The 23,669-nt window shown below is 34.5% G+C and overlaps 1 protein-coding gene across 2 annotated transcripts in view; it reads left to right on the top strand.

The window, feature by feature from the left end:
* LOC149791097 (alsin-like) overlaps positions 1 to 23,669 on the top strand; it is a 239,562-nt gene that overhangs the window by 38,397 nt on the left and 177,496 nt on the right. For both annotated transcript variants that reach the window (XM_089973014.1, XM_089973013.1), the window contains exons 2-5: positions 10,267 to 10,505; positions 13,198 to 14,661; positions 18,402 to 18,545; positions 21,553 to 21,661. In XM_089973014.1, coding sequence (XP_089829140.1) covers positions 10,267 to 10,505; positions 13,198 to 14,661; positions 18,402 to 18,545; positions 21,553 to 21,661 — 1,956 coding nt within the window. The remainder of the gene's footprint in view (positions 1 to 10,266; positions 10,506 to 13,197; positions 14,662 to 18,401; positions 18,546 to 21,552; positions 21,662 to 23,669) is intronic.

The raw sequence follows: 23,669 nt of genomic DNA, 5'->3' as shown, positions 1-23,669 counted from the left end.
AAAATCGGTCACTAGACTTAGTAAGATTATAAAATCGGTCACTAGACTTAGTAAGATTATAAAATCGGTCACTAGACTTAGTAAGATTATAAAATCGGTCACTAGACTTAGTAAGAATACAAACTCATCTAATATAAATGGTCTAAAATAAATGGTTGAATTTCAAAGTTTCACACTTTCTTTCAAATTAGGTCGCTGACCAAGTTTATTATCTTTGTTTGCACGAATAGATAATTTTCAACAGATTTCATCATCGGGCTATTTGGACAACCCACATTTCTGCAAGACACAAATATACTTCTGACTTATGTCGGCTCTGTAATTTGCATAAAAACCATACATTTTGTTCGCCGAAAATTTCTCCGCAAAAACAGAAACCGCAATGATTCGGACCATCACGCGTATTTCTACAATTAGCGTGACTTTAGGATGAATCGAGAAGTTATCAGTGAAGAAAAAAAAAATGAAAAAAAAAACAGTAACTCAGTGTGTTCGAAACTTCATGCTCAATCCTTGTTTGTAAATAGCCGAAGTGGTTCGAATGGCAGCTATCGGCATACATTCGATGCATTATCTCGATGTGACGAATGAACTTCGGCCACCTGTTGGAAGACCATTTTTTGTTTGGGATGAGTAGATTTGCTAATATTAAAGTTTATTTGTGAACTTAAATGAGGTTATGAATCTCTAGTAAATATTTTAAAACTTGTATTTATCTAATATACAACTACTTTAATGGAATATTTTTATAACAGTATGACGTGTTGAAAAAGAGTAAATATTTTGGTTGACTCATTAAGAATAACAACCAGGTTGGCCCTCTCATAGGTACATTCGTGACCAATGAGGCTTACAATCGTCGGTAGTAGATACTATAGAAATTGGGTGGTATTGTTGAATGTTATAGTATAATGTGTCTAAGTGTTACAATTTAGGGATCAAATATCATTCTAGGTGTACAGCATTATTAGTATAAAACAATCCAACTTGTGGGCTTTTAAAAAAAAATGCATATAATAATTTTATTTATGTTTTACAAGTTGGTAATCATAGTTAGGTCTGCTGTAGACAATCTTTTACACACCACCAAAGTTGATTTATGCGACGTTTTATATGTTCTCCGTTTTATGTGTAATTATGTCCGTCTATCCGTTTACTTCTCCTGTTGCGTACGATACATTCAGTTCTGTAGCTATTACACCCTCCGGCCTTTGTGGATAGTTTGAACTTGGGTTAAGAAAGAACACTATCGATTTTGTTCTGTAAAGGTCAAAGGTCAAATTCCTTGTGACTGGAAGAAGACAAAGGCTTTCCACAAGATAACTCGAGTTCTCCATTATTTAGGGTTGTTGTTGTTGTAGTGTTTAACGCAATTTTCAGCACAAGATGGGCTATACATGGCGGCCAGTATAACTGGTGGAGGAAGAACGCTGGGAAGAACCACCGACTCACGAGAAGCTACTGGCAGTCTATCTCACATACCCACGTTAGCTGGGTCATTTAGAGTTACCAAAACGTGTGAAGAGATTGCACTTCGAGTAAGGCGGAACCCCATCGATTTTGGTATAAAAAATCAACGGTCAGGGTTATTGCGACTGAGAAGAAAAATGGTTTCAGCACACAAATGTAGTACTTGATCGTGTATAATACCAAAGTTTGTGGATGACGTACAAGCTGAGTTAAAAAGAAGCCTATTCATTTTTGGGTTAAAATGTCAATGTCAAAGACAAATGCCCTAAAAAACCTGTAGAATTCAGGCTGACCTGCCATTAAAAACTTTAAAAATAACTTCTAAATTAAACTGCCTGGTACATTTTGAAAAATGTTTGATAGAAAACATTCTTGGATAAGTCCTTACAGCGTTTTACAGATGAGAATAATCCAACGTCAAAGCCAATGTTAGTAAAAAAATGTATTGCCCTTGAATAGACTTCCAATTTAATATGCATTTTGCCAGTCAGTTATCAAATGCCAATTTTCCTAAAAAACGAAAAATAAGTTTACCAAAATTGACAGAAAACATAATGACTCAAAGACCATTTAATTTTTTTATAAATCATGCCAGCCTGTCGTATGATCACCTAAGCCTAATCACTTAATAGAATTTGACTTTATTGCAAACCCATTTAGTAATAGTATTTTATGCTTGATGTGACGTTTGATACAGCTGTTCAATCTTTATTTTCATATCACACACTCAGATTCAAACTACTTGGGTTTCTTTTGGTGTCTGCATGTAGATGATTTTAGATGCAGTGAAGCAAACCTTTATCAAACTTTTACTCTGATTTGCATTCATACAGTAAAGCTGAAAATACTTAGAAACCGTACAAAGAAGCGATATGTAATAAATACTAAACCGCATTCGTGTTTTGTTCTGGAGCTTATGAATACATCAGTGTTGTCAGGCTGAGACGTATCACTACGCCAGATCAAACTCGTTCTTGAGACGTATCACTACGCCATATCAAACTCATTCTTGAGACGTATCGCTACGCCATATCAAACTCGTTTTTGAGACGTATCAACTCGTTCTTTCCACCGACTCCAGCAGAACACGTATGCAGTTTTGTGTACAAATTGGACAGAAACAATTCTTGCTGGAAGACCTTTAAATTTTTTATATATGCTCAAATATAATCACCATTTCTAAAAATCGCAAATACATTTAAAATATCTTTTCAGAAGCTAAATAACAAAACTTGACCAAATTTGACAGAAATGGATCCTGTCATAAAGTCCTTTTCAGGTTTATACAAAGGATGACAATCCATTTTCAAATATAGCTTCTTTTAATAAAAGTGGAAAAACCGTGTTATAACATATTGTTTTCAAAGAAATGGAATTTGATCAGAATTTTTGATGCCCCCTCCAGTTCAAGCTTAATGACCTTTACGCCTTTTGTAATAATAATGCTGATCCAGCATCAAATATTGCCGCAGTGACAAAACTAGAAAAACTCTTTAAATTGCTTTATTTCGAAAAATACTTAATCTAATTTAACCAAATTCAACCGAAAGCAGTTTGGCAGGTCTTTCACTGATGTGCCATTAAATATGGTTGATTTTTTTTTTTAAATATAGGAATCTTGAAACAATTTTGTTCACATGTACAGTCATTAACGATGATCAAAGTGGAAATATCGTTTATACCAAGGATCCTAAGAGCTCGTGTTTCTTGGCCAACTGGTGTTTCTTATGGCAGTAACGAAGATTTCAGACTGGTTTCTTGACTAAACTGGTCTTTCATATGGCAGTAGAGCAAATGTCAGACTGGTTTCTTGGCCAACTGGTCTTTCATATGGCAATAAAGCAGTTGTCAGACTAGTTAGCAATTTCAGGTACACTTGGGCACCTTGTTTATGCTCCATTTCCACATCCGTCTGTGAGTCAGATGTCTGGAAACATTTGTGAACCAGAATCACTATACAAAATAATTGATTGATTTGTCTAGACACAACAGCTGACACAGCTACTGGTCATGACTACCTGGTTGAAATATTTAATTAGTTGCGAGGATTTAGTCATGATACAAGTAAATGTACACCTGCTTACATTTAATATTCTTGTATGCTACATCATACAACTGAATATGACATAAGGGAAGGTGAAATTGATATTTGAAAATGCATCATATGCCATACATGTTCTAAATAAGAGATGTTGACAAATGAAACATGGAAATGCATCATATAGCATATTATGTTCTAAATAAGGGATTGTGACAAATGAAATATGGAAATGCATCATATACTATATATGTCCTATATAAACGATGGCGACTAATGTTATATGGAAATGCTGCATGCATCATATACCATATATGTTTTAAAAAAGGGATGGTGACAAATTAGATTAGAAAATGCATTATGTACCATATATATTCTAATTTGTGTACTGCTGTAAAGCTGGCATATTTCTTGTTGAACTTTAAACAATTTCCTTTACTATAAAGCCTCAACAGTTTGAAGATTTTCTTGCAAAATAACAGAATAATAATTCAAATCTTTCTTCGTAAAATGTCCTTTTTGTAGGTTTTTCTTTCCTGTTATTCAGTTTGTGACGTATGGATGATTATCATATTAAAATGTAGCATTGTTAGGAAAAAGTCATAGATGGCAAGAGTTTACTGCATATTGCAATGTGCAATCAGATTGATTTACCAATAATGCTGACAGAAAGCTTCAAATTATCATGTATTATATTTCTTTGAAAATGGATGTTCATCAGGAAACATAATTCCAAATTTGTACAACACTGCACTGATTCTTTTTGTTTTATGTGTGTGTCTGTGTGTGTTGTGGATATTTTACGTACATTTAAAAACATTTCGGTCATATCGCTACGATGTCTGCAGTGTGACAGTTTGTAGTGATGTCAAGCTCTAGGGCATCATGCTGCAGACATGTAGCATGATGTCCCACCCAGGCACATTATCCTGACAACAGCTAACCAGCCCTAACACTAACCTCTTAATGTTGAGTGCCAAGCAAGGCAACTGTTAGTACCATTTTTATAAGTCTTAGGTATGACTTGGCCAGGATTCAAACCCATAACCTCCTGCATCTGATGCAGACGCTATAACCACTAGGCCACCAGAGCGGTCCTCTTATCATTTTAAAATCCCACAAGAAGAATGTAGTGGGCTATGCATCATCATTAATGGGAATGAAAATATTTCATATTTTCAAATTTACAAAAACAGAAAATAGACAGCAAGTTCATGTTCTTTTAATATTATGTTTAAAAGTAATGAAATATGAATGTTAATGTGATTGGATACCATATTTTGGTACGAAGTGTCTTAGCATGGAATCTGTTTCTTTGTCATAACCATCATTTAAACTTAAGATCTAGCAATGTGTTTTCTTTTAAGGTTCTTTGTACACTGACACTTATGTAAGGTTGTTTGTACACTGACACTTATGTAAGGTTGTTTGTACACTAACACTTATGTAAGATAGTTTGTACACTGATACTTATGTAAGGTTGTTTGTAAACTGACACTTATATAAGATTGTTTGTAAACTGACACTTATGTAAGATTGTTTGTACACTGACAGTTAAGGTTCTTTGTACATTTACACTTATGTGAGATTGTTTGTACACTGACACTTATGTAAGATAGTTTGTACACTGACACTTATGTAAGATTGTTTGTACACAGACAATTAAGCAAGGTTGTTTGTACACTGACAGTTAAGTAAGGTTGTTTGTACGCTGACACTAATGTAAGGCTGTTTGTACACTGACAATTAAGTAAGATTGCTTGCACACTGACACTTATGTAAGGTTGTTTGTATACTGACACTTATGTAAGGTTGTTTGTACACTGACACTTATGTAAGGTTGTTTTTACACTAACATTTATGTAATGTTTGTACACCAACACTTTATAGTTATTTAAGGTTGTTTTTACAATGACACTTATTTAAGGTTCTTTGTACATGGACACTTATTTAAGGTTCTTTGTAGAATGACACTTATAAGGTTGTTTGTATACTGATGCTTATATTACATTCTTTGTACACTGACACTTATTTAAGATTTTTTGTATACTGACACTTATATAAGGTTGTTTGTACAATGGCACTTATTTAAGGTTTTTTGTACAATGACACTTATGTAAGGTTCTTTGTGTACTGACACATATAAGGTTGTTTGTACACTGACACTTACGTAAGGTTGTCTGTATACTGACACTTATATAAGGTCCTTTTACACTGACACTTGTATGAGGTTGTTTTTTTTTGTATCCTGACACTTATTAAAGGTTCTTTGTATACTGACACTTATATAAGGTGGTTTGTACACTGACACTTATACAAAGTTCTTTGTATACTGTATAAGTTTGCTTGTATCCTGACACTTATATAAGGTTCTTTGTACACTGATACCTGTATGAAAGGTTGTTTGTACACTGACATCTATATAAGGTTGTTTGTACATTGATCGTTATATAAGGTAGTTTGTATACTGACACTTATATACGGCTGTCTGTATACTGCCACCTATATAAGGTTGTTTGTATACTGACACTTATATAAGGTTTTTTGTATACTGACACTTATATGAGGTTGTTTGTATACTGACACTTATATAAGGTTGTTTGTATACTGCCACCTATATAAGGTTGTTTGTATACTGACACTTATATAAGGTTGTTTGTATACTGCCACCTATATAAGGCTGTCTGTATACTGACACTTATATAAGGTTGTTTGTATACTGACACTTATATAAGGTTTTTTGTATACTGACACTTATATACGGCTGTCTGTATACTGACACCTATGTAAGGTTCTTTGTATACTGCCACCTGTGTAAGGTTCTTTGTATACTGCCACCTATATAAGGTTTTTTGTATACTGACACTTATATAAGGTTTTTTTGTATACTGACACTTATATAAGGTTTTTTGTATACTGACACTTGTATGAGGTTTTTTGTATACTGATATTTATATAAGGTTTTTTGTATACTGACACTTATATAAGGTTTTTTGTATTTTGACATTTATAAAAGGTTGTTTCTATACTGATACTTACATAAGGTTGCATGTTTACTGACACTTATATACAGCTGTTTGTACAGGTACTTTTATAAGGTTCTTTGTATACTGACACTTATATAAGGCTGTTTGTACACTCAGACACTGATATAAGGTTGTTGGTATAATGACACTTATATTAGGTTCTTTATATACTGATAATTATATAAGGTTGTTTCTATACTGACACTTATATAAGGTTCTTTGTATACTGACACTTATATAAGGTTGTTTGTACAATGACACTTCTTTAAGGTTCTTTCTATACTGACACTTTTGTAAGGTTTTTTTATATACAGACACTTATATAAGGTTGTTTTTATCCTGACACCTATATAAGGTTGTTTGTATAATGACACTTATATAAGGTTGTTTGTACAGTGACACTTATTTAAGGTTGTATGTATACTGACACTTATGTAAGGTTGTCTGTATAATGACACTTATATAAGGTTTTTCGTATACTGATACTTATAAAAGGTTGTTTCTTTACTGACACTTATATAGGGTTGTTTGTTTACTGACACTTATATACAGCTGTTTGTACAGGTACTTTTATAAGGTTCTTTGTTTACTGACACTTATATAAGGTTGTTTGTACAGTCAGACACTGATATAAGGTTGTTGGTATAATGGCACTTATATTAGGTTCTTTATATACTGATACTTATATAAGGTTGTTTCTATACTGACACTTATATAAGGTTCTTTGTATACTGACACTTATATAAGGTTGTTTGTACAGTGACACTTATTTAAGGTTGTATGTATACTGACACTTATGTAAGGTTGTCTGTATAATGACACTTATATAAGGTTTTTCGTATACTGATACTTATAAAAGGTTGTTTCTTTACTGACACTTATATAGGGTTGTTTGTTTACTGACACTTATATACAGCTGTTTGTACAGGTACTTTTATAAGGTTCTTTGTTTACTGACACTTATATAAGGTTGTTTGTACACTCAGACACTGATATAAGGTTGTTGGTATAATGGCACTTATATTAGGTTCTTTATATACTGATAATTATATAAGGTTGTTTCTATACTGACACTTATATTAGGTTCTTTGTATACTGACACTTGGATGATTATATAATTGATCATCCCTCTGTGGGAAAGGCAGGATTGTAATTCAGTCAAGTGTACCATGATATAGTAGGTCTTCAAATGTTAGTCAATTCCTTAAATGGTTGCCTGTAATACAGTAACTGAAACTGTTAATGGTTAATCACAATCAGAAACACCCCAAGTACAACCAACAAGAATTGATATATTATTGAATGAACATTTTTAAAATATAAAATTTTCAGGAGTTATGTGACAGACCTTTTCTTAAAAACAGAAGCAGTCATTTTCCAATATATTTCCACTTTACTTAAGTATGTGTGAATCCTCCTTGCATGTTGCATACTTTTTTATGGGCGCCTCAAGTGGCCGAGTGGTCTAAAGCACTCTCCGTTATGGATCACTGTCATCTCACCTCTGTCTGCATGGTTTTGAGTCTCGGATTCAGCAAATGTGGGTATGTGAGAAAGCTTGCCAGTAGCTTTTCGTGGGTCGGTGGTTCTTTCCCGGGATTTCCCGGGTTCTTCCTCCACCATTAATACTGGCAGCTGTGTATAGCCTATCATGTGCTAAAAAATGGCATTAAACCCTACAACAACAACAACAACAACAACAACAACAACAACAACTTTTTTTATAATGAAATTGATATTACCAAGCTCACAGTATACTTCCAGGTTTACTTAAGCGTGTGTGAACTGTGCATGTATTTCACATGCTTTCTTACACAGCTTGATATGAACAAGTCTGACTGAAACGTTGTGACTTTTCTTCTTAAAAAAATCATAGTTTTGTTAGGTCATTATTGAACCTTTTCTGTACCATTATCCTCACGCTGCAGATACATTGGATGTTTTCAAGTGTTGAAATTTCATATTATGTTTACATATGTTCCTTGTCTATCATGTTTCATCATCTGTATGAAATTTCATCTTATCAGTACCTATTATTGATGTATACATTTACTGACATGTATATGCTTTAGTACAGATTTGCTTAAGTACATGTGCTTGTGTATTATACTTGTCATATATGTTATATCAACCAAGTCTTGTACCTGGAAGAGAAACTTGTTGGTTGTTATTGTTGTTGTTTTTGTGGTAGGGTTTAACACCATTTTTCATCACAAGATAGGATATACATGGCAGCCAGTATAAATGGTGGAGGAAGAGCACCGGAAGGAACCACCAACTCATGAGACGCTACTGGCAAGCTTTCTCAAATACCCACATTGGCTGAACCCGAGACTCAAACCCATGTAGACAGAGGTGAGATGGCAATGATCTGTAATGATGAGTGCTTTAGACCACTTGGCCACTCTGGGCCCTGAAACTTGTTGGAGTACTTTCATTACATAATAGTCAATAAATCGTTATCCGTTTATCTTGTGAAGGTAGTTACATTACATGGTTACATATAAATCATTTTCCAGATAAATATTTTTTGTGCTTGAATGATAATTGTAACATAACCACTGTTTCTAGTTTCTAAACTGGAATTCATGTGAACCAGCTGAGAGAATGATAGTTCTTGATTATGTCTGCATGCGCTTTGCTTATCAAGTCCAACTTTAATTCTTTTTTCTTATTCTCCACCATTTCATCTGGTTACAGTTCCAATCATATTTGCCACTATTTCACCCAGTAATTGGTTCCAATCCTATTATCCACCATTTCATCACTTTGTTCCAATCCAGCTGATTGTCAGGGTGATTCAAGTGCAAAGTGTTGAATGTGTTTAGCTAACATTAAAACGACTTAGAAATGAAACCATAAGATGCCTGAACTGGCAAAAGAAGTAAGCAGGGTTGGTGTGTTTGTGATGTGTGTGTGTGCATATTTGCATAATGTGTGAAGAAAGATCATATTAGTATTATTATGTATTATGTCTTGGAATTGTATGTTAACAGGGTTAGATGTGTTAGGGTGTTTCTATTTGATGTGTTAGGGTGTATCTATTTGATGTGTTAGGTTGTTTCTATTTGATCCACATTTTCAGTTTGTGTATAATTTTGCTCATCTTACTAAACACAATGTGGGGTTGGTGGATTGTCGGTTTCTTGGTTATCATGTTTTGTCATCAGTTACTGCTGATACTCAAATCAATAGTGGTTATCTGAGAAGTCATTACAGCCCTATTATATAGTGATCTATGGGAGTCTTGCATTAAGACAAGGGATCATACTTTGGTAAAGTGTATACTGTATATGCATACTAATAATTCCTCTACTGGAAACCTCCCTTAACACAAGAGAGATTGCAATTCCATCAAGTGTGCCAATATATAATGATCATCTTTTAATAGAGTTGCTCATGGAATTCATCAAAGTGACATGCATCATAAGTGAGGTCACATTTATAATGAGGTTTGTTAAGGAATGATTTGTCATTAGAGTGCATAAGAAAGCCCCAAAATAATGTATTTATAGTGAAGACATATTATAATTGAATCTTATGTAATATAAGGGCCAGAAAGCAATAATCAAACAAACTTGGTTCAGTCTAATGAGATCCATGACCATAGAGGCAATGTAACAGGACATGTATGCTAATGATTGGCAGTATAGTGAGTTGTTTTATATCGAGGTAGCACTGTACAAATTATCTTGTCAAATGTTAATATTAAACTCTTTTCTTTTATTTCAGCCCTGAGGAGAAGAGACTGCATGTGTGGCAGGGTTATCATGGAAAAATAGAACTTGTTTCATTCAATATCCTCAACACCAGGACAGTTCTTCAAGTAGCTCTAGGGGGAGAGCACTCTATATTCCTTACTGATACAGATGAGGTGTACTCCTGTGGTAGCAATAAGTCTCGACAACTAGGAGTAGCCTCCCTTGATGTTCAGTATTCATTTGATCCCTGCTTGGTTCAAGATGTATCAGGTAAAATCCAGCATCATTAATTTTTCACAGCAAATTCACAGTTTTTGTATCATGCCATTTTTATGATTTGCTCTATAGACTCAGATATAATGGCAAATTTTGCGTCAGAAGGTCTGGGTCTGTGCAGTTTGCATTTGCCTTTAAACTCATTTTATACAAGGTAGTATCCATGGTAATGGACATGTAATTCAGCAGATGTAAATATCAGGCACTTGCATCTCAAGCCAGAAGTTGTTCACAATGGCTCTTTGTTTCTTTATGATCTACCAAGAATGTTGAAGAAGCCTGCATTTGTACCTTTGTTCATGCATCCTGCCTTTTCTTATACTGTGGCTATACCATGGTTATCTTTGGCATATGTGACTTAGTTACTTTTTCACATTTGTTTCTTCAGGGTTATACAATATTGTCTGTGGATATCACATGGCGAGAGCTAGACCCTTTCACCAAAAGCAGGCCAGTGTGATTATGTCATTGATTTGGGTCACTTACACAACTTGCATGTACAAAACATCCGGCTGATACATAGTGGGTCACATACAGCAGCTTGTATGTACAACACATCTGGCCGATACATAGGGGGTCACATAGAGCAGCTTGCATGTACAAAACATCCAGCCAATACATGGTGGGTCACATAGAGCAGCTTGCATGTACAAAACATCTGGCTGATACATAGTGGGTCACATACAGCAGCTTGTATGTACAAAACATCAGGCCGATACATAGTGGGTCACATGCAGCAGCTTGTATGTACAAAACATCTGGCCGATACATTGTGGGTCACATAGAGCAGCTTGCATGTACAAAACATCCAGCCAATACATGGTGGGTCACTTACACAACTTGCATGTACAAAACATCCGGCTGATACATAGTGGGTCACATAGAGCAGATTGTATGTGCAAAACATCAGGCCGATACATAGTGGGTCACATAGAGCAGCTTGCATGTACAAAACATCAGGCCGATACATAGGGGTCACATACAGCATGGGGTCACATAGAGCAGCTTGCATGTACAAAACATCCGGCCGATACATGGGGGGTCACATATCAGCAACTTGCATGTACAAAAATCAAGCTGATACTTGGGTTTCAAATACAGCCATAAATAAATAAAAGCCATATTTACAGTTTGATATTGATGTTACTCAATTTCTACCAGTTTCTTTCAAGTAGCAAAGAAAGCATGACTTAAACATGGCTGATATGTGCATAACACTCATGAGAAAAAAGCTCTCTTATAGTTACCATAATGGCCACGAGGGCTCATTGTCTCGGTTCTAGCTGATGTATGTATGGGACCTGATGAGCTTGACCTTTAAGCACAGGAGGAGGTTACATACAGTTATATTGTTCAAGAAGCCCCTTCTACAGGTGGTCTTTGTATGTATAAGGTTCCTATATACAGGTTCTCATTGTATAAAGGGAGACATTATATGCTGGTTGTAGTTATATGCAGTGACTTTTAACACAAGACATCTTGACGTGTATGTGGTCCTTGTATGCAGCATTTGTTATATACAGGTATTCAGGATTTATATGTGACCTTTGGATACAGGGGTCTTTTTATATACAGGTGTATATATATGCCGGTGGTTGTTATATGCAGGTGTTTTAGATACAGTTCATCTTGATGTATATGTGGTCATAGTATCCAAGTGTTTTTATAAACAGGTCATCATGATGTATATATAGTCTTTATATGTAGGACTTTTTATATACAGGTCATCATGATGTATATATAATCTTTGTATGTAGGTCTTTTTATATACAGGTCATCATGATGTGTATGTGGTCCTTGTATGCAGGCATTCACAGCAGCAAATTTTACTATATTACAAGGCATGGTTTCTTGTATGAACTGATTCCTACAGTTACCATTGTCTTCAGATTTTGCACTTTATTATTTAATGTTATGTAAATTTTACGTGTATGTGGTTAAAAAGTCAAAGTTACACAAATAGGTCACTGGCAATAATTGGCTCATTTCATGTGGAACTACAGGTATCTGTAATCACTACACTAAGCTACTTATCTACTTCCTTTATTTTTCTTTTTCTTTGATGAAATCTAGTGCATTAGTTATCAGTTGAGATGTACTAGTACTAAGTCATGATCACAACATATTAAAAGAGTAGGTTATGTTGTATTTTCTAGAAATAGTCTGATTCGAACAACATAATGCTAATTATTAGTGCAGGTGCCTTTTGTAGAACTGTCTGAATTATACGTGATTGTTTGCTCACTATTCGTAAAGACTGAACTCAATGAGCACTTTTTTAAAATGTTTATTCCTTAATTCTGTGTTCGGTTGAATGCAGGTGATCTTTCTCACTGTATAGCAAAATCAGAGAACAAATATAAAACATTTCTTAAGGACTCCATTAGGAGGCAATAACAGCTTGGTATGGTACAGTGATGCCTTGTTTATAATATATACTGCGAGTGGAGTCCTATGGTTGGATATATCATGATTCACTTATTGACAATAAGAATGTGATTGTACAAATTTATTTTTCATCATTTTGTTCAACACAGATGTGATTTTATTTCTACAGAGTGCTTCAGCAAAGAAATATTGATAAAGACGAAAAATAGAACCATCATTAATATCCTCCAAAAAGCAGAATCAGTTAAAGTATGTATAATCTATTAAACATCACTAATTATTTTTCATTTTCTTTTAGGTAAACATGTGACACACATTGCTTGTGGATCCTCTCATTCAGCATGTGTCTGTTCAGATGGACTTGTCTTTACATGGGGTGACTCAAAATCAGGGCAATGTGGCCTTGATATCAAAGATGCTGTAGTTACCTCCCCCTCCCTTGTGAACCTGACAAATGTTAGAGAGTCATGTGAGGGGGAAGGTGGCCATACCCGCATAATTCAAGTAGCATGTGGTGCAACCCATACTCTTGCACTCACAGACAAGGCAGAAGTTGTTGTGTGGGGATCGGGGTGCCAGCTAGGGCTTGGTTCAGAAAAACTTTTCTCAAAGCCAACAATTCTTCCTGGTCTAGAAGGCAGGAGAGTGATGAAGGTATACTGTGGAGATTTTCACAGTGCCCTTTTGGTTGAGAAATCAGATTTACCAATTCCAAAATCTCCAAGTAAGAGAGTCTCTAATGTTGATAGTCCTGGTAGAAAAAGTTCACCCAGCTTAATGCCACATACTCCAGCAAGAAAAATTTCATCTGGTTCAGATGAAGTTATGGACAGAAGGACTCAAAGTTCTGAAGAGCTTTCAAGTCATCATGAAGGAGCAGGTAGGACTGTTCCAGATTCAAAAACAAATATTCAAGAAATTGAACAGAGAGACAGTGAACCGGCAAGCGACAAAAGCCTACAACCAGTCTCAGATGGCAGTAAAGAAAAATATGGGAATGAGCCTCTGGAACCAGTCATTAGTGGAATGAATCAGAAGGATATTAATGATGAAGGAGGTTCACAGATAACACTCTCAGCTATGCCAGATAGTGATAAAGGAGATAGTGAAACTATTCCTGACTCAAAAACATGTCAAATCATTCCAGCTGTAGAACAAACTTTAAACAGTAAGTCTACCATAGCAGTTAGTGGTAGGCATGAAAGGTCTGTAGAAGACCAAAGGGGACAAGGTTCCAACATGGAGTCTAATACAACAACCCCTGCAAGTGAATTAGATCCCAAAGCATCAGAAAATGAAGAGTGTGTTCCATTAATTTGCAAAGTTTCTAGATCAAGAAGTTTTCTGGATGAAGAACAAGCTAGAAAATATTTAGCAAAACAGTTTGAAACTGATGAGTTTGAAGTCGTAGAGAAATCATCAAGTAAAAGTTTGGAGAAGACAACCAAAAGCAATGCTTCATTTCCACCAAGCATTCTAGGTTCAGGTGTATTTGGACAAGTTACCTCCCTTACCAGTCACATGACTAGTCAGGTGAGTTCAATGACGTCTAAAGCATTTTCAACTTTGAAGTCTACTGTGACAGGTACTTTGAGTGGTACGACTGGAGTTGTCGAGAAATCACCCAGAAAAGCGAGTGGGGACAATTACGACATATTGAGTGACTTAGAACTGAAAGCTCTTGACAGTCTCAATGAGTCAGACATGGACATTTCAGTATTGGGTGTTACTGCTTCAGGCACAGAGGATGCATCAGGCACAGGTAATAATAGTTTTGTGTAGAAACATAGTACAAATGTTTTAAAAATTTAAACCGCAGAATGTAGACTATTTTCATATTTTGCAAATGCCTCAAAATATGGACCACTCCCCATTAGTTACAGTCTTTGCAAACACATCACAATGTTAACCTCTCCCCAATAGTTTCTCTGTCATTTGCAGACACCCCAAAATGTAGATCATTCCCCAGCAGTTTTGTCTGTGTAGCCCATTTAATGTGTAAAGGATCGAAGCAGTCCATTGTCTCGTTCAGCTCTCATGTGACTATGTGTAATCTCAAACAAATGAGGGTCTAGTAAAAAACAAAGTTTTGCTTGGAACATGGAATGATTTCCGAAATGAATTTGATTGGATGATGAGATGATGTCATGTTTCATGGATGGTTTCATTGCATTACCATTCAGGGTCTATGATATACTCTAGTTTCTGGGAGAAGTAAATACACTGTCTGCCACAATAGGAACAAGTTGTGGGAAGCAGGGAGGAGTGTGTGCATATAGATGAAAATTGAGAATGTTTAAAGCTGATGGTTAAATCATTGTTTTGGTAATCATTAAAACCAATTAGTGTTAAAAACAAATTAACAAGTATTCAGCATTTTGAAAATATTAAATATTTGTTAGTTTGATGCAGCAGATTTGTTGTATGACTTAGTTTTTGCAAAAGACAGTTACTGCTGGAATTATTTAATGTCAAATACAGGTGATAGATATTGAGGTAAAAGTCCTTGTTTCCTACTTTTTTCGGGATGAAATATGAAATAACTTTGTTAACTCTTATTAGCAACCAGATTATCAACCTCCAAAATATTAATTTACACTTGATTAGGCTACAAAATATTAATTTACACTTGATTAGGCTACAGAATATTAATTTACACTTGATTAGGCTACAAAATATTAATTTACACTTGATTAGGCTACAAAATATTAATTTACTCTTGATTAGGCTACAAAATATTAATTTACACTTGATTAGGCTACATAATAATAATTTACACTTGATTAGGCTACAAAATATTAATTTACTCTTGATTAGGCTACAAAATATTAATTTACACTTGATTAGGCTACAAAATATTAATTTACACTTGATTAGGCTACAAAATATTAACTTACACTTGATTAGGCTACAAAATATTAATTTACTCTTGATTAGGCTACAAAATATTAATTTACTCTTGATTAGGCTGCAAAATGTTAATTTACACTTCATTAGGCTACAAAATATTAATTTACACTTGATTAGGTTACATTATATTAATTTACTCTTGATTAGGCTACAAAATATTAATTTACACTTGATTTGGCTACAGAATAATAATTTACACTTGATTAGGCTACAAAATATTAATTTACTCTTGATTAGGCTACAAAATATTAATGTACACTTGATTAGGCTACAAAATATTAATTTATACTTGATTAGGCTACAAAATATTAATTTACACTTGATTAGGCTACAAAATATTAATTTACACTTGATTAGGCTACAGAATATTAACTTACACTTGATTAGGCTACAGAATATTAATTTACTCTTGATTAGGCTACAAAATATTAATTTACAGTTGATTAGGCTACAAAATATTAATTTACACTTGATTAGGCTACAAAATATTAACTTACACTTGATTAGGCTACAAGATATTAATTTACACTTCATTTGGCTACAAAATATTAATTTACTCTTGATTAGGCTACAAAATATTAACTTACACTTGATTAGGCTACAAAATATTAATTTACACTTCATTCGGCTACAAAATATTAATTTACTCTTGATTAGGCTACAAAATAATAACTTACGCTTGATTAGGCTACAAAATATTAATTTACACTTCATTCGGCTACAAAATATTAATTTACTCTTGATTAGGCTACAAAATATTAACTTACACTTGATTAGGCTACAAAATAATAATTTACACTTGATTAGGCTACAAAATATTAATTTACACTTGATTAGGCTACAAAATATTAATTTACAGTTGATTAGGCTACAAAATATTAATTTACACTTGATTAGGCTACAAAATATTAACTTACACTTGATTAGGCTACAAAATATTAATTTACACTTCATTCGGCTACAAAATATTAATTTACTCTTGATTAGGCTACAGAATATTAACTTATGCTTGATTAGGCTACAAAATATTAATTTACACTTGATTAGGCTACAAAATATTAATTTACAGTTGATTAGGCTACAAAATATTAATTTACACTTGATTAGGCTACAAAATATTAACTTACACTTGATTAGGCTACAAAATATTAATTTACTCTTGATTAGGCTACAAAATATTAATTTACTCTTGATTAGGCTGCAAAATATTAATTTACACTTGATTAGGCTACAAAATTTTAATTTACACTTGATTAGATTACATAATATTAATCTACACTTGATTAGGCAACAAAATATTAATTTTCGCTTGATTAGGCAAAATATTCATGGAATTTCACTTTATTGTGCTTGTTTCAGGAATTGTTATTTGGCACCAATCTCATATAATGAAATATATTTTCAGGCATAAAAATCATTGTTATGACAAAAAAGCCATTCAGTTGCTCCAAAATGCTATGTTGATACTGTTTTAAATTGCACTTTGAACCAAAAAAAAAAGATATTGGAGTTTTAAATTGCAATATGAACAGAAAAAAGATAATGGAATTATAAATTGCACTTTGAACATAAAAAAGATATTGGAGTTTTAAATTGCGCTTTGAACCAAAAACGATATTGGAGTTTTAAATTGCACTTTGAACCAGAAAAGATTTTGGAGTACTGTTATAAATTGCAATTTGAACCCAAAAAGATAGTGGAGCTATACATTGCACTTTGAACATAAAAAAAGAAATTGGAGGTTTAAATTGCAATTTTAACATAAAAAAAGAAATTGGAGGTTTAAATTGCAATTTTAATATAAAAAAAGAAATTGGAGGTTTAAATTGCAATTTGAACAAACAAAAAGATGCAGAATCATAAATTACACTTTCAACAGACAAAAGATACAGGAGTTATAAATTGCACTTTCAACAGACAAAAAATATAGGAGTTTTAAATTGCAATTTCAAGAGAAAACATACAGAAGTTATTAAGTACAATTTCAACAAAAAAGATGCTGGAGTTAATATTGCACACATAATCCAAAAGCATACAGTGGTAAAATGAAAGGAAGGGCAGATGTAGACATGAGCTTGAGAAAAGGCACAGTTGGCTTTGCTTTTCCTGCATATTTGTGTGAAATGATAGGCACTCTGGTGACTACTTTGTCCTAGTATGGATCCAGGCATATGTTTATAAAGATATGTTTATTTTTATCATTCTATGTTTACAACATAATTTTGGCTTGAATAGAACATATTGATTAAGTTTGAGAGTGTGAGAAATGTGCTTGTAGTTTCATTTCTGCAAAGTTTAATTGAGTGCTTTCTTGCAGAGATCAGTTAAGCAATTTACCAGACTCTCACATGGCTCATGAACTATGGAAAGATGAATTTTTTTAAGTCTGCAAAATGCTAACATCTTGAAACAGAGATGACTAATTCTAAATGATCAAGCTATTTTATATTTCAATTTAAGCTTCAGTTGTCTACAGTTTCAAATATGTCATACATATAGCAATAAACACTTAAAAACCCAGACTCATACAATCATCTTACACATGAATGCATTATAATTCTTAAGATATTAATGTAACTGAATCTATACCAGAAACAGGGTCAACCAGTCTTGTAGAGGATACCACTGAATCTCTAGATGTCAGCACAAACATAGACAGGAGAAAATCATGTTCCCTTCGGACCTTAGAAGCACGTGAAGAGCAGCTTCGTAAGAAGTCAATTCCATCCATAACAGGTTTGACTGATATCTTCACTTTACAGTAGTGTATATAGTGCATGCCTGTCTGCAGAGTGTCAACTGATCTGCTATTATATAATGCACCAAAATTATTATTCATGGGTACATATGGTAGTTGTGTGCCTCCTATTCATGGATCCATACTGGTTGGCACATATGGTTGTTGGCTGACTCTTATTCATGGATCCATATTGGTTGGCACATATGGTAGTTGTGTGCCTCTTATTCTTGGATCCATATTGGTTGGCGCATATGGTTGTTGGCTGGCTCATTTTCAAGGAGCCATACTGGTTGGCGCATATGGTTGTTGTATGCCTCTTATTCATGGATCCATATTGGTTGGTGCATATGGTTGTTGTGTGCCTCTTATTCATGGATCCCAACTGGTTGGTGCATATAGTTGTTGTGTGCCTCTTATTCATGGATCCATATTGGTTGGCGCATATGGTTGTTGTGTGCCTCTTATTCATGGATCCATACTGGTTGGCACATATGGTTGTTGGCTGGCTGATTCTCTTTGCCTTACTTTATTTAGCAGAGTTCTTGCAACATGCCGTGCCTGATCAGGAATGATATATATGTAAGCTTATCTGAAGGTCTCTAGAAACAAGCACAAATTGAAGGACTGTGGTATCAGATTGACTGTATCCTAAGTTTGGCATATTTATTTGTGCCATTGTTCTCAAAGTTTTGCCTGTATCAGGACACATCTGACCATGTGGTAATACTCTATCTTGAGAACACATTTTAACCTGATAGTGAAGAGTGAACCATTTTGATTTTCAGTTAATATGTTCAGAATAAAAATAGGTCTTCCAAGAATTAGGTTATTAATGTTATTGTTTGATTTAGTACATGTTTGAAGAAAAATGCATGTTTATTTTATGTTTTGTATAATTTCAAAGTTTTGGGTTTTGTTGTTTTCTTTTTTTGCACATGTTTGATTAGCATATGTATTTATCACTTTCACAACTATCATGACTAGAGCAGTGCAGTTGTTTAAGCTAAGATTAAGTGTTTCAGTTTTCTGTTAAAGACACTGTGTGTGCAATATAGCACAGGTTGCAGGTTGGACAGTACATTATTGCAAGTTATAAACAGTGTTTGTACAATATTATTCAGGCTGCAGATGGGACAGCACATTATTGCAAATTATAAATAGTGTGTGGGTACAATATAGTAGAGGTTGCAGGTGGGACAGCACATTATTGCAAGTTATAAAGAGTTTTTGTACAATATTGTACAGGCTGCAGATGGGACAGCACATTATTGCAAGTTCTAAAGAGTGCTTGTACAATATAGTAGAGGCTGCAAATGGGACAGCACATTATTGCAAGTTATAAAGAGTGTGTTGGTACAACTTTGCACAGGTTGTAGGTGGGGTAGCACATTATTGCAAGTTATAAAGAGTGCTTGTACAATATAGTACAGGCTGCAAATGGGACAGCACATTATTGCAAGTTATAAAGAGTGTGTGGGTACAACTTTGCACAGGTTCCAGGTGGGACAGCACATTATTGCAAGTTATAAAGAGTGTTTGTATGACTTATCAAAACTTATCACAGGCTGCAGGTAGGACAGCACATTATTGCAAGTTATAAAGATTATTTGTACAACTTTGCACAGGTTGCAGGTAGGACAGCACATTATTGCAAGTTATAAAGAGAGTTTGTACAAATTAGCATATGTTGCAGGTGGGACAGCACATTATTGCAAGTTATAAAGATTGTTTGTGCAACTTAGCACAGGTTGCAGGTGGGACAGCACATTATTGCAAGTTTTAAAGAGAGTTTGTACAACTTTGCACAGGTTGCAGGTGGGAGAGCACATTATTGCAAGTTATAAAGATTGTGCATCTTACCACAGGTTGCAGGTGGGAGAGCACATTATTGCAAGTTATAAAGATTGTTTGTGCAACTTAGCACAGGTTGCAGGTGGGAGAGCACATTACTGCAAGTTATAAAGAGAGTTTGTACAAATTAGCACAGGTTGCAGGTGGGAGAGCACATTATTGCAAGTTATAAAGATTGTACAAATTAGCATACTTTGCAGGTGGCACAGCACTTTACTGTAAGTCATAAACAGTGGTTATACAAGATAGCACATATTACAGGTGTGACATCATATTATGCTAGTCATAAACAGTGGGTATACAATATAGCACAAATTGCAGGTGTGACATCACATTATCCTAGTCATAAACAGTGGTATACAACATAGCACAAATTGCAGGTGTGACATCACATTATCCTAGTCATAAACAGTGGTATACAATATAGCACAAATTGCAGGTGTGACATCACATTATGCTAGTCATAAACAGTGGGTATACAACATAGCACAAATTGCAGGTGTGACATCACATTATCCTAGTCATAAACAGTGGTATACAACATAGCACATATTACAGGTGTGACATCATATGCAAGTCATAAACAGTGGTATACAACATAGCACATATTACAGGTGTGACATCACATTATCCTAGTCATAAACAGTGGTATACAACATAGCACATATTACAGGTGTGACATCATATGCAAGTCATAAACAGTGGGTATACAACATAGCACATATTACAGGTGTGACATCACATTATCCTAGTCATAAACAGTGGTATACAACATAGCACATATTACAGGTGTGACATCACATTATCCTAGTCATAAACAGTGGTATACAACATAGCACATATTACAGGTGTGACATCACATTATGCTAGTCATAAACATTAGGTATACAACATCACACAGGTTGCAGGTGTAACAGCACATGCAAGTCATAAAAAGTGGGTGCAAAACATAATCCAGGCTCAAAGTGGGATACAGTGCTTTATGCTGGTCTTAAAGAGTGGTCTTAAAGAATGGGTGTATAAGATAGCACAGGTTGCAGGAACAAGATAGCATCTTTTGCAAGTCATAAACAGTGGGTGTACCATTTAGCACAGGTTGAAGGTAGGATAAAAGTATATAAAAGTATAATTTCTTACTGGTTTTCATTTCAGGTGATATATCCTGCACAGTGAATACTGATATTGGTATCATTGACACTGAGGTCTGGAGCTGGGGCAAGAACACAAAGGGGCAATTAGGACATGGTGACATGATTGATAGGTAAACTTCTTTTAGCAGCAAATAGTCTTATTTTTTTACTTTTTTCAGTAAGAAATAAAGGACATATAATTTACTTTCCTGTATTATGTCTATACTGGTCAAGCATTAAAAAATACCTCCACATAATGATTGTCAATGACTTTGACACTTGTAGAATATTGATAAATTCTTGCACTTTATAGTAGTATTTGCATATTTTGTGAAATATTAAAACAAAATTCTTAATATATGAAAAGAATGATTCATATAGTATTTGTATTATCATATAAATATGTGACATAATAATTCGCTGCCCAAAAAGCGAACAAATCACTCCAAGTTATGACTAAAATTGTCCCATTTGCAGCAAAAAGTAATGATTGGTGAAGGATAAATGTAAACAGGTCATCCTCTGGTGACCTTCAGAATCATGATGAGGAAGTTAGAAAATGGCTTCATTTTTTTGTTGTAAGTGTGTAAGGTGCTGTATTTTATGTTAAAAATACTTTTGCTGATGCATCATAATGGCACAGCATAACCCCATTTTTCTGGTGATACTTCCTGTTTATACATTAAATTGGCATATTTACATGTGACCAGTCTGTCTTACTGCCTGTAAGTGGCCAGCCTAATACATGTCCAGTACAGTCAGTTTAAGATAATGAGATCCACAAAAATATAGGTATGGGTAAGGGGACTGAAAGTGTAGTTGGAAGTAAATTAATTGTCATTAAAACTACCATAAATGAAGATATGGATAAATTTCCAAGTTAGTCCAAGCTTAAACCATCCTTGGACCAGGGTTGTTTCTGGACAACAGTTAAGGCTTCCCAGGCCAGTCAAACTGTTTTGTTTGGTGCTTTATGACACAGCAACACAAGGTTGTTGTTGTTGTAGGGTTTAACACCATTTTTCAGCACATGATAGGCTATACATGGCGGCCAGTATTAATGGTGGAGGAAGAACCCAGGAAATCCCCAGAAAGAACCACTGACCTTCGAGAAACTACTAGCAAGCTTTCTCACGTACCCACATTGGGTGAATCTGAGACTCGAACCCACGCAGACAGAGGTGAGATGGCAGTGATCCATAATGGAGAGCACTTTAGGCCACTTGGCCACTCGGGGCCCCCAACAAGAAGGTTATATAGTGCTGAGACAATTGTAGTAAAATAAATGGCATTGCCCAAAGACACATCACAGTAGCTGACCCTGGCTAGTCTGATGTTAGGATTTGAACCTGCACCCTTTCATTATGAATTAGGCACTCTAGCCAGTGAGCCACCACAGCTCCTGTTTAACATTTTAGTGTGAAGAAAACAAAATGTCTCCAAGGTTACCCCCAGATTTGGCTATTGGTTGCCATTAAACTCTAGAGCAAAACATGTATTTTCATGGTATAAAGTTTCCATGTCACTGATGCTTAGATTTCCAAGACATAGTGATATTTTATCTGTAGCTTTAAGATAATTCTTTTCCATAATTGATGATCTTGCCTATTTCTAGTACTGCAAGTTATGGTTTACTTATCAATTTTTTACAATACCTTGATGAAATGAAATCACATGATTGTCAACAAGTCTGTTCTTGTAAGTTTACTAAGAGATGACTTTCAGCCTCAGAATTATAACTTTGCCTAACTATATATGGAGTACAGGATGGTACAAATGTGCCCTTTTTAACAAGTCACAAAGAGACAAAATAATGCTTTAATTACTAATACAACATTGACTGAAAGTCTGTTTTCTCTGTAATTACATATATTTTATAATTATATTTTCTTGAGGTTCAAATTAATTCTCTTATACTTCTCTGAAATCAGTATAGAGTCTATACATTGTAATCAAATATGGCTGTTGTTGATTTCATCCTTGTAAAGGGTGTATGTCAGTATGTCAGTTTCTACAGTTTATGACAATCAAGTTAGGCTGAGTCTTAAACTATAGTATAGAAAGTTAATTTTAACACGTTCACCTACCTGTAAGGAGGTTGAAGGACATGCATTTTAGTCTTAGCATTTATGCACCCAC

The sequence above is a fragment of the Sinohyriopsis cumingii genome, chromosome 10, assembly GCF_028554795.1.
Source record: "Sinohyriopsis cumingii isolate HCF-2022 chromosome 10, ASM2855479v2, whole genome shotgun sequence".
In the NCBI taxonomy this organism is placed as follows: Eukaryota; Metazoa; Mollusca; class Bivalvia; order Unionida; family Unionidae; genus Sinohyriopsis; species Sinohyriopsis cumingii.
This window is presented reverse-complemented; position numbering and strand designations above follow the sequence as displayed.